At 45.6% G+C, this 17,064-nt stretch overlaps 1 protein-coding gene across 6 annotated transcripts in view; it reads right to left on the bottom strand.

The window, feature by feature from the left end:
* The window catches only part of Scaf4 (SR-related CTD associated factor 4), a 58,493-nt gene extending 44,533 nt beyond the window's left edge, over positions 1–13,960 (bottom strand). For 3 of the 6 annotated variants that reach the window (XM_013116193.3, XM_013116191.3, XM_040750521.1), the window contains exon 1: positions 13,479–13,958. In XM_013116193.3, the coding sequence (XP_012971647.1) occupies positions 13,479–13,508 (30 nt within the window). In that variant the 5' untranslated portion in view covers positions 13,509–13,958. Of the gene's footprint in view, positions 1–13,478 lie in introns of all 6 variants that reach the window. The other 3 variants (XM_013116189.3, XM_013116192.3, XM_040750522.1) reach the window with 2 other exon arrangements.
* Positions 13,961–17,064: the final 3,104 nt, after the last annotated feature.

The raw sequence follows: 17,064 nt of genomic DNA, 5'->3' as shown, positions 1-17,064 counted from the left end.
CCAGCAACCACATACATGGTGGCTCACAACCATCTGCAATGAGATCCGGTGCCCTCTTCTGGCCTGCAGGGATACATGCAGGCAGAACACTGTGTGCATAATAAATGAAAAATTTTTTAAAAACTTAAAAAAAACACAAATGTTTTTTTTTGCTCAGTGTTTTTTTTTAAAGATTTATTTATTTGTTTGTTATTGTACAGTGTTCTGTCTGCATGTATCACTACAGGCCAGAAGAGGGCACCATATCTCATTACAGATGGTTGTGAGCCACCATGTGGTTGCTGGGAATTGAACTCAGGACCTCTGGAAGAGCAACCAGTGCTCTTAACCTCTGAGCCATCTCTCCAGCCCCCAACACAAATGTTCTTAACCACTAAACCACCTCTCCAGCCCATGTCTTAATTTTTAAAAGAGAAGAGTGTACCGTAAAAATTTGTGTGTGTGTGTGTGTGTGTGTGTGTGTGTGTGTGTGTGTGTGTGTGTGTGTTTGTATCCACTGAGGCCAGAGATCAAAGTCAAGTGTCCTCCTCTGCTTGGGACAGACCTCACTGAACTGGAGGGCATTGACTGTGCAGATGGCTGATGAGGACTGTCCCTGCCTCCAGCACTGGGTTTCCAGGGTGCGCTGCCACGGCGAGCACTTTAAGCACTGGGCCATCCCCCTAGCACCTTAAACATCTTTTTCATTCTTAAATTCCTTAAGAACTTTACCTTTAGGCTTCTTTCAAAAGGTACATACACAGTCCAACCTTTCTTCCCCTTAAACTCCAAGTTTGTTTTTCTAAAATTTTGCTCACAATGGATTTTAAGTATATCTAGCATTACCATTCCTTCTTTTGCTATTATATAAACTCCAAGATGACAAAGCATTTTCCCTCAATTACTGTAAGTTTAACAAAAACAAACAAAAGCAAAAACAACAAAATCCAAAACCCCAAGATTGGGCTAGTGAGATGGCAAGGCACTTGTCACCAAAGACAGAGTTGGATCCCTAGAGGCCACATGGAGGAGAGAACTTACTCCTGGGAATCATCCTGTAACCCTGCATGTACATACCCATGGTACAAAAAAGGGGACAATGCTCCCAAGAGTCACACAAACATCAGTGGCAACAGGGCGGCCATCCTCCAGACAGCTAGCAGAAGGAAGCGTTCGGTCCCACTCTCCCTCTCCTGTGCAATCGACTCTGTGTGAACGCATTCGCTCACACAAATCAAAAGCTAAAGCTAGCATAGCTGGGATGTTTAATAACATAAACAATAACAATCCCATACAATTACTGCTACAAGTTAGCTGAAGGGTAGCATGAGCGTCTTCTGACACAGCATTTCATTAGAGGGCTTTAGTGTGACACTCTATGTCTGAGAAAGCACTCATCCTGATGTTGGGGAAAACAGACAACCCTGTGTAGAGAGCTCACAGCAGGTACAGACAGCAAGGAGGGCCTGTGAGAGGGCTCCCGGGGAAAAGTGCTTGCTGCTAAGCCCGACCAGGCCTTAAGTCTGATGCCCCAGACTCCAGGGTCCTGCAGGTAAGTCCTCTGACCCCCCACATGTGCAGTGTGGCACATGCCCCTTCTCGTCATAAACACAACTAAAACACTCAAGAGAGTGAGATTCAAATTCTACAGTGAACTCAGTTAACAAAGGAAATGTCAAAATGAGTCCTAATTCTTCATATATCTATGCTGTTGAGTGAAGCATAAAGCTAAAAGCTGGTAAGATATAGTTGATGCACTTCAATTACTCAGAGCAATATGAAGTTATAACAACAAGAACTAAAAAACAAAACCTCATAACCGGGGGTTGGAGAGATGGCTCTGTGGTTAAGAGCACTGCCTGCTCTTCCAAAAGTCATGAGTTCAATTCCCAGCAACCACATGGTGGCTCACAACCATCTGTAATGAGATCTGGTGCCCTCTTCTGGCCTGCTGGCAAAATATAATAAATAAATAAAACTTTAAAAACAAAAACAACTCATAATCTTCAACCAATTTTACTTCCAGAAATGTATCCAAGGTAATAATGGGATGCTCTCAAAATTCTCACAATTACTATTCAGAAAAAATAAATACATCAATTTCCTGTTACATGGGGAAACACAATGAGACTTTGCCTTCAAACAGGAAAAATTCCAATGTATGCAAAAGGGGGAAAAATACTAAAATACCCAATTTAAAATGAGCAGGTACATAGTACTTAGTGAAATTATTTTATTTTCCTAACTTGCACTTATTTCAACAATAAACTGGGTGTGGTGGTACAGGCCTTTAATCCCAGAAGAGGAAGGCTGATCTCTTGTGAATTCAAGGCCAGTCTGGTCTACAAATAAGAGTTCCAGGACAGCCAGGGCTACGTGGAGGGATCCTGTCTTGAAAAGACAAAAATCAATCAACCAATAAAAGGCCAACTATAGAGACTCATTAGTATCAGGTACAACCTGCCCATGAAATACATTTGATTGAAGCTAACATTCTGCACTGTGAGCAAATTTGAGAAGACAGCAGTACTGGGATATTGAACTTAACTATCTATATATTGCCAGCTCTACTTGAAAATATTTAATAAAACTTTTTTAAACTATAAAAAATATATTCTTTAAATTCTCACCAGGGAAACTACTGTTTTAAGTGTATTTTTATTGACATCTGTGCATTAAAGGAAGAATTCTTTTTAATTACTAATAATTTATTTTCATGTAAATTCTATTTTCTGGTATCAAATCCTTTAAAGCCTTCATGTTTAAGCCAAACCTTACCCTCTTTCCCTTCCTCTCTCTCTGTTCTTGGCCCCACCCTTGGGTCACCATGTTTGGCAAGTGCTTTCACACTGAGACACTCTCCAACTCAAGGTCTTTAGTTCCTGTAAACAGCACATTTCACCACCTGCTTCTTTATAAAGCCTACCCCTCAGATCTCTACAAGTTTGAAACCAGATACTTTACAAGCAAAGTTACACATAACATTGTTAAATTCAAGTGTCAAGAAATCCTCTTCCCTAAAATTTCTTTCCACTTATCACATTTTCCCACAAATGCAATTTTCTAATCCCAGACCTTAGAGAAACATTTTACAAAATAGTCATACAAATGTAAAAATTAGTTATTAAGTATAAAGCCATTTTAGCTCAACTGCATTAAGAAAACAATACAGTAATATAACAAGCAATATTCATTTGCTTTATTCCTTTCTATTTCATTACCAACTCAAAATTCTGTTACCATTTACTACTGAAAGAAGAAATTTTCAAAGTAATTTCTGATGATTTGTCCTAAGCTACACCCCAACTTAGGCTTCATTTTGGAGAACCTCTCCTACAATTTCCAAAAATGTGTCCTGTATTCAATTTTTCCACTTCAGAACCAAGTCCCACTTCCCTCCCCGGGTTGACAATTCACCTCCAGTCTCCAATACCAGACCCTTTCCACTCCTCACCTCCATCTTGATTCACCCAACTGCAGTCAATGCAAAACTCCTTTTGACTTGCTCAAGAAATGTGCCACAAGGTGATTCTAACAACACATGGGGCTGGCTGGCTGGTTACGTGGGGGCAAAGGCGCTTAGGGCCAAGCCTCTGACCCCACATGCGCACACACCATCACACACACAGTAACTTCTTAGAATGTCCATGTGCTATCCATGCCACTGCTGTACTCCACTAACACAGAGCCAGGTTTCAACAAGTTTATTATTAGCTGTACTAGTGAACTTTGAACTAGTATCTCAATGAAATTACCAATGAAGAAACGTTTTCATGAAATAAGTATTTCCTCCTGGACTTCGATAGAGGAAAAAAAAACAAAAACAAAAACTTGGTTCAAGGACATAGAATCATTTTATTGTAAGAAAATAAAATTTTTTAATTTTTTAAAAGCATTTAGACAGGTATGTAACACTGGCTACAATCACCTATTATTTAATGAGCAAACACAGATACCTCCCCACTCCTGCTTTTCCTCAAATTCTCTCCTCTGGTAACTTCTTGTAGTATCATGTCAAAAAACGAAGATACCCACTGAACAAACCTTAGATTCAGAATCAACAAAAACCATGTAGTTGGCTAGCAGTTTTCAATCTGACAGAAAACCATATCAAGCAAGAAAACAACTAAATGGTATGTTATAATGTAACATTTTTGAGTTTCTAAAATCCTGGAATATAATTTATAATAGAATTGCATTCTGAAAATGTACAATTCACTAGTTTCCAGAATAGTGGACAACAGTGGGCCTTTACACAAATCTGGACAGCCACAACAGTGGTGCACACATGTTATTATTCCAGCACTTAAGATCCAGCAGAGCCAGGCATTGCTGCAAGCTCAGAAACAGTCTGGGTTACAATGTTACATGCCAGCCAGAGCTACAAAGACCCTGCTTCAAGAAAGACAAAAAAAGATGTGCATACAGCATGGCAGCAATGCCAGCATCGGGAGGCAGAGGCAGGTGGATCTCTGTGAGTTGAGACAGCCTGGTCTACAAGAGCGAGTTCCAGGACAGCCTCCAAAGCCACACCTGTCTCAAGCCCCCCCCCAAAAAAAACAGATGAGCATACATCACCATACTTCCACGGCTTAGCCAATCCTTTCTAAAGCAGACGGACACACACACACACACCCTTTTAAAAAGGTAGTGGGGATGGTCTGGAGAGACGGTTCAGCAGTTAAGAGCACTGGCTGTTTTTGCAGAGGACCTGACACCCTCTTTGGTCTTCCATGTGCAGCTCATGCAGCAGACGCTCATGCATATCAATAAATAAACAAACAAACAAGTACAGTGTGCTGGGCATATATGTGGAAGCCAGAGGTCAACATTACATATCTTCATCTATTGCCTTCCATCTTACTTCTGGAGACAGACCATGCCCCTCTCGGAATCTGGAGCTGCCTAGCTGTCTAGAAAGCTTCAGAGATCCTCATGCCCCTGGGACCCAGTGCAACTGTTACAGGCGTATATTGTCAACCCCAAGTTTATACACGGGTCCTGGGATCCACATTCAGGTCCTGATGATTGTATAGCCAACGCTTCACCAAGTCAGCCATCTCCTCAGCCCAGGCATGAATTTAAAAACACCTTGCTCCCTAAAGAGTTAGGGCTCAGTAGTTAAGAGAACTCGCTCTTGCAGAGGAACCAGGTTCATTGCAATTCCCAGTAATTCTAGGAAACCTAACATCCTTTTCAGGCCTCTGTCAGTACTGCGTACATGGTACGTACATGCACACACGCGTGTGCACGCGCACACTACTTATACACGTAAAATAAATTCTAAAAAATATAAAAGACATGTTACAGTAATTATATAGTTATACCCTATATAGGTAGAGCTTTGTAATTTTGCTTCAGCTAAAAATTAGTGCTGACCAAGAACAAGGAAAAGACAAAACAGAACCTCATGATAAACTACAGGAAGCCACTAGAGGTCTTTCAGAGGGTGGTGGCAGACTACAGAGCTGGTTAACCCCGATCTAACACAATAGCATACTTTAGAGAGGGGCAATACCAGAAGAATAGGAAGGGGGTATACTGAATCAGGTCTAAACACAATAAAGCTTTGTCCTTTTTCTTAATTGGTGAAGCCCTTGCATTAATTAATAAATAACACCAGGAATAAAATATCCTCCATCCTCATATCTTGTTCATGGAGACTTATAAGCAGTGGCTACTGCTGAGATTAACCATACTCCAACACCTATAGCACGAATCCACTGAGTGCAAAGTCATCAGGAAATACCCACTTCCCCATCACAGTTCCAATATATATGCACATCCATGTTCAAAGTAAGAGGATACAGAATTGAGGCTCCTTGGGTTCAGTGTCTCCCGTCTTGTGATGTACCTGTGTTTAGTCATGTGCTTGAGCAATACATTCAAACTATGCTGGCTGTGTGACCACCTCCTCCCATTTCTAACACATTTGCAAAGAGCTAGGACCAGCTTTGAACAAATGTATAGTGAATACGGAGCTTTAAAACTAAAGACTCAATAGCTGGGTGTTGGTGGCGCACACCTTTAATCCCAGCACCCGGGAGGCAGAGGCAGGCATGGTAAACAGGATGAGTTCCAAGACAGCCTCCAAATCAATACAGAGAAACCCTGTCTCAAAAAAAAAAAGCACAAACAAAAAAACTACTAAAGACTCAATCATGCAGAATGTCATTACTAAATGACAAATATTAAGTGGGAGTTTATGTAGATGTTAATAGTGGCTAATGAACACAGTAGAAACAGACAATGACTTTGGGATGAAAATCATCAGTGAATTAAAAAACAAATGTGTATGATACATGGGAGCATAAAAGGTGGTCTTTTCACCTTCTCTTAGGCTCCAGGGTTAACCCCGAGACCAGACACTCAAAGCAAGTACTTTCACTTGCTGAGCCATCCCCAAGGCTAGGATAACTTTCTGACCACGGTGACAACTGACACTAAAATCAACGCTGTACACAGAGATGATGGTAGAACTTCTCAATCTTGTTGTCAAGTAGGCTTTTTACAAATTCCTACCAGACAGCCAGGGACTTTCTGCCTGGTCCCCTACTGTTTCCTGTACAACTCTGCAATTAAAGGAACTGTTTTTTTTTCTTTTATTAAGAGTATATATAAATCTAGTCATTTTACTACCTATTGAACAAATGTGAAGATTAAAAGTTTAGTAGCCGTTAACAAACAAACTTAAAACCTGAGGAGATTAGCATACTATTATACTGTTATGTACCACTATGACAGTTAACACACAGCAAGTTTTACTACTCTAAAAAAAAAGATTAGGCACCAACCAACCACTTTCCACTGTGATATATACTTACCTATAAGTGGCATGATTCTATGTATGTGTACATAAGTCCAAGTTTCTTTTCAAGACAGGGTTTCTCTGTGTAGTCCTAGCTGTCCTGGAACTAACTCTGTAGACCAGGCTGGCCTTGGACTCAAGAGATCCACCTGCCCCTGCCTCCCTACCAAGTGCTGGGATTAAAGGTACGAGGTACCATGCCCAGCCAAATTTCTTCTTTGGGCATTATCTATTGTGTCTGAAAATAATTTTGTGGAAAGGGGTGTTTGGGAAGAAAAACTGCACGGATGTCAACTATTCTGCCCATCTAGGGTCTGTTCCCGCTGGGATCACTGACCACATGGATTAACAGCAAGATGCTGCAACCCATGCAAACACAACTGAGAACTTTCAAGAGGTGAATGGAGGGATGGCTGTCCTCATGTTCACTCATCCCTGATGAAACCTAGTTTCTCGTCCTTAACTGCTTTCAGATTAATTAGGGCTATGGTAAGGCAAATACAGACACCAGTAAGAGCTTTAACTGTCCAGCATGGAATGCACTCCACAAGCCACACAAATGCTGAACACAACGAGCATGGTGAAGGTATATAACAAACTGTGTTATCAAGGTATATTTAAAATGAGATTTAAATGTGTACAGACCCAGAATTTGTTTCTGGCTTTAAACAAACAAAACCACCATTTTGTCACCTTTCTATGATTAGGTATGGATCATCCTCAATTCTGTTTCATCATATTTAGAAACCAAACATTTCTGCTACTTTTAAATTTATCTCTAAGTCAATTTATTACTTATGTAGGTAACTTTTTCTAGAACAAAGTACTTGACAAAAAATGTTAAAGAAGAACATATTTTTTACCAAAAACATTGGGAATAAATGTTGTCGGAATACTCTGAAAAGCCAGCTTTCCTTCGGTTACTGTGGGAAGAGACTGAGAGTTGGGAACAGAAGTAGCTGTGACTGACAGGATCCAAACAGTCAAAAGCACTAACAAAATGCTAACACAATAGTGTATCTCCTCCACATAACACATCACTCTGAATCCCTTGTCCACTCACATCTCTCTCAACAGAATGAATGATAAAAAAAAAAAAGATTAGTACTGCAGGTTAAAATACAAGAGCAAGCCGGGCGTTGGTGGCGCACGCCTTTAATCCCAGCACTCGGGAGGCAGAGGCAGGTAGATCTCTGTGAGTTCGAGACCAGCCTGGTCTACAGAGCGAGTTCCAGGACAGCCTCCAAAGACACAGAGAAACCCTGTCTCGAAAAACCAAAAAAAAAAAAAAAAAAAAACAAGAGCAGCCTCATCAGAGCAGAGATCTAAATTCCACTAAACAATCATGACTAGCATCACAGTGAAGAGGAAGGCAGCAAGCTCCCTACTTCAGAGAATTCTCGAGTTAGTGCTGAGTCAAGACTGATAGCAGAGCATCCGCTCCTAACAAACACTCCCAGCTGAACTTGTCTGACTTCAGAGAAAGTGAGGTCCCTTTCCCACTCACTCACTCACAAGAGGCCACTGCTGCTGCATGAGAGGGCCCATAACATACCTTCAGTTTACATTCCTACACATGAAGAGACAGTTTGCTGTGGTCCTTACATTTATGGACCTAAAGGAGTCAAATGAAAACTGAGGACAACTGTCAGAGTGGATGTGCACAGAACACATTTGACAAAGTTTATTGCAGTTATCAGCAAAAATGGACTCTGTGAGCATGTTTAAGAATATGCACAATAAGCAACATATATACACAGACTCCATCTTTATTGTTCACAGGTCTCAGATTTCATCATTTGATTGTCTCTGCTGGAAGTAATAGCTTGAGTGAGGACAAAAAGGGACCTTTTTTAAAAGATTTATTTATTATGTACACACTGTTCTGCCTGCATGTTAGAAGAGGGCACCAGATCTCACTATAGATGGCTGTGAGCCATCATGTGGTTGCTGGGAATTGAACTCAGGACCTCTGGAAGAGCAGTCAGTGCTCTTAACCCGTGAGCCATCTCTCCAGCCCCACAAAAAGGGACTTTTAAAATTAAATAATAACTTATTTTCATTAAAAAAAATGGTTTTGCCGGGCGTTGGTGGCGCACGCCTTTAATCCCAGCACTCGGGAGGCAGAGGCAGGCGGATCTCTGTGAGTTCGAGACCAGCCTGGTCTTACAAGAACGAGTTCCAGGACAGCCTCCAAAGCCACAGAGAAACCCTGTCTGGAAAAACAAAAACAAAATGTTTTTTTACATCATTTTTGTATCTCAAAGATCTTAAAATAATAGATAGATGGGGACAGCAGACTATGATGTTCCTTTAATGCGTAAGACAATAATTAATGGATTAAAAAATTCTATAAATTTCTACCTTCCTAGTGCTGGGACTAAAGGTGTGAGCCACCACCTCCTGATTAAAAATTTCTGTAATTTTTATTCATTTCACAAACTTCATTAAAGTTTTAAACTTTTCACATTGAGGAAAACCACATAGCAGAGCACAAAGTCCTGGCCATAACAGACCTGCCTCATTCCATCTTTTTTAAGACTTATTTAGCAGTGCGTCTTCGAGAGAATAAAGCACCCAAATACCAAATTAATGAGTGTCTTTAGTAACTCACTTTCCACTTTACCGTCTATATCAAGACAACTTCCTTGACATCATTCCCAGTCTGTCCTTTTCCTTTTATTTCCCAACTTGGTTCTCTTGCAGCTTTAAACTCACCTTTTCATATCCCTCCCTGAATATGCTCAATCCTCTCCCTTTAAAGCTTACTTCACATATACTGATGCTGTTGGTCTGTGCACCAGAGAAGCACATCAGACCCCCTGAACCTGGCTCCAACAGGAGTCCTCTGGGAGAGCATCCTAACCAACCAGTATCTCCCAACCTGAAGCCTTGCCTTTTGTCTAACAGAGACTAGGGTCTACAACATACTACCCAAGTTCCCAGTCTCATCTGACAGTGCCCGCCCACCTTTCACCAGACTAAAATCTTATAGTGTAGCATGCATAAACACATAGCCTACCACGTCTAGTACACTGCTAGCCTCTCCTTCCCATCACCCATAAAGCAGCCGCTTCCTCTAATCATTCAAAACCAAACCAAAGATTACATTTGACTTATGTCCTTATCCATTCAACCCTAAACTTCAAATTCCATTACCCCAAAATCTTTAATCTGTTGACCATTCCCTTGGTATTCTACAAAGCACATCAACTAAGCAGAGAGATCTACATTCAAATTCTGACTCTGCCATTAGTTTAGAAATGTGCCCTTGGGTAAATTATTATTTAACTTAAAAAAAAAAATCAGCCCCTCCAAGGCCAGCCTGGTCTACAAAGCAAGTTCCAGGACAGCCAGAGCTGTTACACAGATAAACCCTGTCTTGGATGGATGGATGGATGGATGGATGGATGGATGGATGGATGGATGGAAAAAAATCAGCCTCTCTATGTAACTGGATGCCTATGCAAGGCTGTAGGAATATGTATCTGTTAAACTAGACATATATAAAGTGCCTGAGAAGCCAAATATGCTATAGTAGGTATTTTCTTTCTCTTCCCTGCACCCTAGAATTTTTACCAGCACTCATGAGTGACTCTGCCTGTTTTGGCTACTTCTGACTCTAAAAACTACATGCCCAATTGCTTGCCAAAAATATCCACATGACTATTCTACACAACAGCAACTTAACCTATTTCAAAACCAAATACAATTCTTTTCCACTAAACATACTTTTGAAGACTGACTTGTCATCACTATCTCAGCATATAGAATACAGTGACAAAAGGGTTTTTTGTCTGTTTTCAAGTCAGGGTGTAGCTTTGGAGCCTGTCCTGGGTAGACCAGGTTGGTCTTTAATTCACATAGATCTACCTGCCTCTGTCTCCCTAGTGCTGGCATTAAAGGCGTGCGCCAGCACTGCCCGGTTGACAAAGGGGCTTATACAACTACCAGACACTAAGGTCCACGAATTCCTTTGGCCCACATTCTTCCACGCCTCCTGTGACCTACACAACTACCCCACCACAAGTGGAACACAACCTTGCTACTGTACTACTTAAAACCATCAATGTTTCCCCACAGACTAAAAGTGAGGATTCAAATACATGAAACATGAACACCACTCTCCAAATTAATCATCTTTACTTTCCAGCAGCTCCAGAGTCAAACCACTACTTACTTCTTAGTCCTTCAAACTGTCTCTGACCTTCTCTGAAATCCTAACACAGATACCGTTCCTTCTAAGTGTTCACCGACACCTCATGGGCACCTCAGAACACACAAGAGCCCAAAGGAAAAACCCTTTTCATTGGTTAAAATTCTATCTGGTAGGCCCCTAAGTGACAGAGATGCTCTTCCCCAGTTAAGGACACAGCTGAACAACTGAACATTAGATTTGGGAGATCCAATGTTACAAGGACCTAATCAGCAATGTGTTCTGAATAGGGAGAAATAGTAGAAACTAAGCACTACAAATCAAGGCACAAGAACATGGGTTTTACTTTGCAATTTAACAGAAAGCGTTGGCAATGGAAACGTACGAGTAGCAAGTTTAACTCCAAGTTCATAAAGATGAGGAACAAAAGGAAATGAACATGAGGAAATGTTCACTATGCCTTTTAAAAGGTCAAAATACCATTTCCCTTCTCAAAGAGTCAAGCATCCCTAAGCAATTACTGACTGCAATTTCAGGCTGTATTTCCTTATACATTTAACCCTAACCCTCAAATTCCACTATCCTACAAGGTTTGGTGGCCTCTAGTCTTAATCTGTTGACCACCCCCTTGGTATTCTACAAAGCCTAACCAATGGAGTTAGTTAGGAGTTAATAATGGCCACATTAACGATGTACTCGACAGCCGGGCGTCGGTGGCGCACGCCTTTAATCCCAGCACTCGGGAGGCAGAGGCAGGCGGATCTTTGTGAGTTTGAGACCAGCCTGGTCTACAAGAGCTAGTTCCAGGACAGCCTCTAAAGCCACAGAGAAACCCTGCCTCGAAAAACCAAAAAAAAAACAAAAAACAAAAAAACAAAAAACGATGTACTCGATATCACCTTCCACAATACCTTAAATCAGGATTGAATATTTCTGGCCTTTAAAAGTACACTAAAAAAAGCCCCCTTGTTTATAGAAACACACAAGTTAGTTTTCATCTTGAGAAGTGTGCCTGACGTCTTAACGACTGTGGCATTTGTGTGAGCCCTCATCTATTCAAGAACTGTCTGCCCGGCACCTGCTATGGTGGGGGAAGGGTTAGGGAGAAGAACTGAAGGACTGCCCTCCCAGCGGCAAGCATCCCAGGCGATCCTACAAAGCAAGCATTGACCTCTGGGGTATCTGGAGCGTTGCTACCAGTTTTCTGGGGACCCAAATGAGGGAATACTATTTTTCGAACTGTCCCTAATGAACCCTTTCACGTCCCTTTCTATCACCAAGTGCAATGGCTGCAGTCTGTGAAGACCTGTACCTAACCCTGAACGTAGAGAGGGGTGGGTAATCTGCACAGCAATTAATATTCTCCACTGCAGGATTAACTGGAGGGTCCCCTGCTATGGCACTACAAATCGAAAGGGGGGGGACGACACCCTAATCCTACTGCAGGTTGAGCCACAAAAATCTCATGGTGCGATGGAGCAAGTTCTGACACCACATCAACACACGTCAAACTATGACATCAGATTTCTTCGGTGCTGGTTTATCTTTAGTATTTGAAACGGGAAACATAATCCAACTCAATCCACAATAGTTTCCAGTCTGTAACTGCGTTTTAAATCATCAATGGTCGTCTCCTCCTCCTCCTCCTCCTCCTCCCAAATCCATTCAGATAAATAAGATGGCATGGACTTTACGCTCCAAAAGCAGCACCTGGAACGATCAGAGATACAACTAGAGAGCTTTAAGGCGGCAGGCAGCTTTGTTCCCGGTTTGGGGAGGTTTTCACGGGTAAATAAACGTTCCTGAAGAAGCGGAGCTGAGGACTAAGCACTGCGGGAGGAGAGCGTGAGGGCGAGCCAAGCGGAGGCTCACGCCGCCTTTCTAGCGGACTAAGGCGGGGCAAACACTCCGCTCTCCCATTCAACTTTGAAGGTGTCACGTTGTTAAGCAAAGGGGACGCTCCGGACTCGGAAGGCTAAGGAACTACCTCTTCCCTGTGTTTACTCGTGAGCATGCCAATCCGGGAGGCAGGAGGAGGGTAGGCGCCCTCTCGAACTCTCCCCGCCAGCGGGGATCAGAGTCCAGCCAGCGGCCGACGCGCCGCGGCCTGAGCAACAGGAGAGCCCAGGCGGCGGCCGCGCCGGGCCGGGCCCCCGACCCGCGGGAACTCCCGCCCCCAGGTCCGCCCGCCGGCCCGCCCGCCCGCCCGCCCGGCCCGCCGGCCCGCGCTCCGCTGCAGCCCCTGGCGGGATCTCGGCCCCGCCAAGCCGAGGGCCGGGCCGGGAGCACAAGGGCCACGTTGGAGGAGCCGGAGCCGGCGCAGGCCGGAAGGGGGCGAAGGGGGCACGGCGGGGGAGGGGCGCGGGGTCAGCCCCCGGCGGCGGCGGCCGCGACCTCTCCTCGGCTTCAGGCCCGCCGCCCCGGAACCCTGAGCAGGAAGCGTCCCCGCCCCGACTCGGGGGCTCGGAAAGCCCTCGGGCAGCGGGAGAGGCGGCCCGGCTGGCCCGCAGCAGCCCTGCCCCGAGCACCCCTCACCTCCTGGTTGAAGGCGTTGACGGCGTCCATGTTCGCGTTGCGGCGGCGGCGGCTGCTCCGGGCCCGCCGGTCACATAGACCTCGCGCCGCGGCGGAGCAGGGCCGGGAGCCGGCAGGGCCTGGGGCGTGGAGGGGGAGAGGAGGACGACGGCGGCGGGCGACGAGCGGCGGAGAGCGAGGCCGAGCAGGAAGGGGCTGCGGCCGAGGCGGCGAGGCCGGGCCGGCCGAGCGCAGTCAGAGGGCGGGCGGCGGGCCCCGGCTCAGTCCCGTGCGCCGGAGGAGGCCAGGGAGGCGGCGGCAGCGCGGGGCTCCAACATGTCCGTTTGGCGGCGGCGGCGGCTGCGCTCTGCGTCGCGCTGACACGGCCCCCCGCGCCCTCACGCACTGGCCCACACCGGCCCGGGCTAGCGGGCGGGCCTCTCTGTCTCTCGCCTCTCTCTCGCCAGCAGGATGGCGGCAGCGACCCGAGTGCACGCCGCGCGGGGCACCCTGGGACAGCTCCGGGCCTCCGAGCGCTTCCTGCGCACGGCCCCGCCCCGTCCCGCTCGCGCTGGGCCCCGCCCACGCCCCGCCCACGCCGCGCGCCGGGCAACGAGCGCGTGACGGCGCCGCGCCGCGCGCTTTCCCGCCGCTGGCGGCGGCGGCGGCGGCGGATGAGTGCGGGTCTCCAGGGCTCACGAGCGGGACGAGGGTCCCCAGGGTGCGTTGGGGAGCCGTCGTGCCCAGGCGGGACTTTGCCCCGCTGCTACGACGGACAGAGCGCGGAGGGCGAGCGCGTGCAGTCTCCTAAGCTTCCTGCTGCGACCTCACCCTGCGCCCGCCCCGCTGCATGCACGGGGTACGGCCGTGCGCCCCGAAGCCCTGAGCCTGGCAGCCTCCCGAACCCTTGACGCTAATTTCCCCAGACCCGGTTGTTTCGATCTCACTTTCTTCCAGTTCTCACTGCCAGCCGCACGCCCCTACCGTTGTTTGTCGGGTGTGTGAAACGTGAAAGTTTTTTGGGTTTTGGGGTGTTTTTTTTTTTTTTTTTGCTGCTGCTGCTGCAGAAACCTCACTTTAGTGGAGAGGGCAGGCACATGAGCACACGATTGTAAAGGCAAGAGGGCCGGACTAGAAGTTCGGGAAGACTTACCGGAGAAAATGAGGAGCGAGATAAAAGGAGAATGAGAAGGGACCCTCTGGGCCATGCGCACTGTCGCCTCTCCCTGGAGGACAACCTGCTGGAACTTAGGGAAAGCAACCCAGACCCGGTCCTAACAGTTAGGATTTTGTTCCTGAGAGGGTCTTTCAAGAGGAGGTTCTTAGCGTGCACAGTATGCGCTAACTCAGAAGGGAGTAAAGGCAATGGGCACCGGGACAGCTTGGCTTCAGGCACTGGGGACATACTTTGGAAGTGGGGCGGGGACAGCATGGCGTTCAGGAGGGATGATGTCTAGGAGGACGCCCAGGCCTGCTTGAAGGGCATGCGTGAGCTGTGGGCTTGAGTCAACTTGGTAGCTACAGAAGAGAATGACTTCGAGGGAGTAATGATTAACAATTGCAGGTCACTTTCCGTGTGCCAGGGTCTACAAGACTTGCAAGTCTGTTATTTAATCTCCGCGCCAAGGTTCTGTGTCAGTGCTTATCAGCGGGGCACTCGTTTTACCACTGAGAGCGAGGCCTAGGTCAGTTAACTACCGTGCTCAGGATCACACAGCTGGACGATGTTTCTTTTGGGGGCTCGTGCCACTTGAGATATCCCCAGATAGTAAGTGAGGGTTTCTGAGAAGTAGTTGGAGTCAACTACACCTTTAATCCCAGCACTCGGGAGGCAGAGTCAGGCGGATCTCTGTGAGTTCGAGGCCAGCCTGGTCTACAGAGTGAGTTCCAGGACAGTCTCCAAAACAATACAGAGAAACCCTGTCTCACCACCACCCCCCACCTCCCAAGAAAAACCAAAGTAAAGAAAGTCTGCTTTAATGGCTGTGCCATTTACCCCCAAGCTAGCCGTTACATGGTGTGTACGTGTTCCACACACTACCCATCCCGGAAATACGTCTAATTATTACATATCAGTTAAAAACCAAGTGATTGGAAAGTGCTGGGGGTGTTGGTTTAGTACCTTGCACTTTGGCTAGAGGGCTGAGGGCAAACACCCAAGTAACATACATCACAGAAGGGAAAGGCAGGCAAAGAGAAATGCAGGGGACCCTAGGATAAGGGAAAAGTTAGAAGGTGAGAGACGTGTGTGTGCTTACTTGTTTGCAAAATCAAAATAGGTCCTGTATTAGCGGTCCTTTTTTGTTCTCTAAGTTTTTTATTTTATTATTATTTTGTTTGTTTTTATGAGACAGGGTTTCTCTGTATTGTTTTCGAGGCTGTCGGTCCAGCCCGGCCTCGAACTCACAGAGATCCGCCTGTCACTGCCTCCCCAGTGCTGGGATTAAAGGTGCACACCACCAACGCCCGGCTGTTCTCTAAGTTTTTTAATTAATCTGTGTGTATTTGAGAGGACAGGCACGCTCACGCCATGGCGTTCGTGTGGCAATTCCGCAATTGAGGACGATTGCCAGAGTCAGCTCTCTCCTTCCTAGGGATTGAATCAAGATGGCAATAAAGTAGAATCATCTTTTTTCTTTCTTTCTTCCTTTCTTTTTTTTTAAGAATGCAACACATTGTTGCATCTTTTTTTTTTTAAAGATTTATTTTATCTATTATGAATACAACATCCTGCCTCCATGTATGTCTGCACGCCAGAAGAGGGCACCAGATCTCATTATGGATGGTTGTGAGCCACCATGTGGTTGCTGGGAATTGAACTCAAGACCTCTGGAAGAGCAGTCAGTGCTCTTAACCTCTGAGCCATCTCTCCAGCCCCTCTTCCTTCCTTTCTAAGATGGCAATAAAATGGAATCATCTTTTTTCTTTCTTCCTTCCTTTCTAAGATGGCAATAAAGTAGAATCATCTTTTTTCTTTCTTCCTTCCTTTCTAAGATGGCAATAAAATAGTATCATCTTTTTTCTTTCTTCCTTTCTAAGATGGCAATAAAATAGTATCATCTTTTTTCTTTCTTGCTTTCCTTTTTTTTTTTTTTTCAGACAGGTTTTCTCTGTAGCTTTGGAGTCCATCCTGGAACTTGCTCTGTAGACCAGGCTGGCCTCAAACTCACAGAGATCCACCTGCCTCTGCCTCCCAAGTGCTGGGATTAAAGATGTGTGTGGCAAGCCGGGCGTTGGTGGCTCACGCCTTTAATCCCAGCACTCGGGAGGCAGAGACAGGCAGATCTCTGTGAGTTCGAGACCAGCCTGGTCTACAGAGTGAGTTCCAGGACAGCCTCCAAAGCCACAGAGAAACCCTGTCTCGAAAATCCAAAAAAAACAAAAACAAAAACAAAAAAGATGTGTGTGGCAGCCACCGCCACCACCTGGCTGAAAAGAAGCCATTTAAAAGAGGAAGGACTTGTTTTGGCCCGAGGCTTAAAGGTGGATCAGGTAGGGAAATGCACACCACTCCCTGATGGCTAGAGTGTATAGCCAACACCTTGGTACCTGACATCTTTCAGGAGCAGGATGGAGACAATAGGTAGGAAGTGGGGTGGGGCTCTCT

Source organism: Mesocricetus auratus, unplaced genomic scaffold (assembly GCF_017639785.1).
Source record: "Mesocricetus auratus isolate SY011 unplaced genomic scaffold, BCM_Maur_2.0 Super-Scaffold_100008, whole genome shotgun sequence".
NCBI lineage: Eukaryota > Metazoa > Chordata > Mammalia > Rodentia > Cricetidae > Mesocricetus > Mesocricetus auratus.
This window is presented reverse-complemented; position numbering and strand designations above follow the sequence as displayed.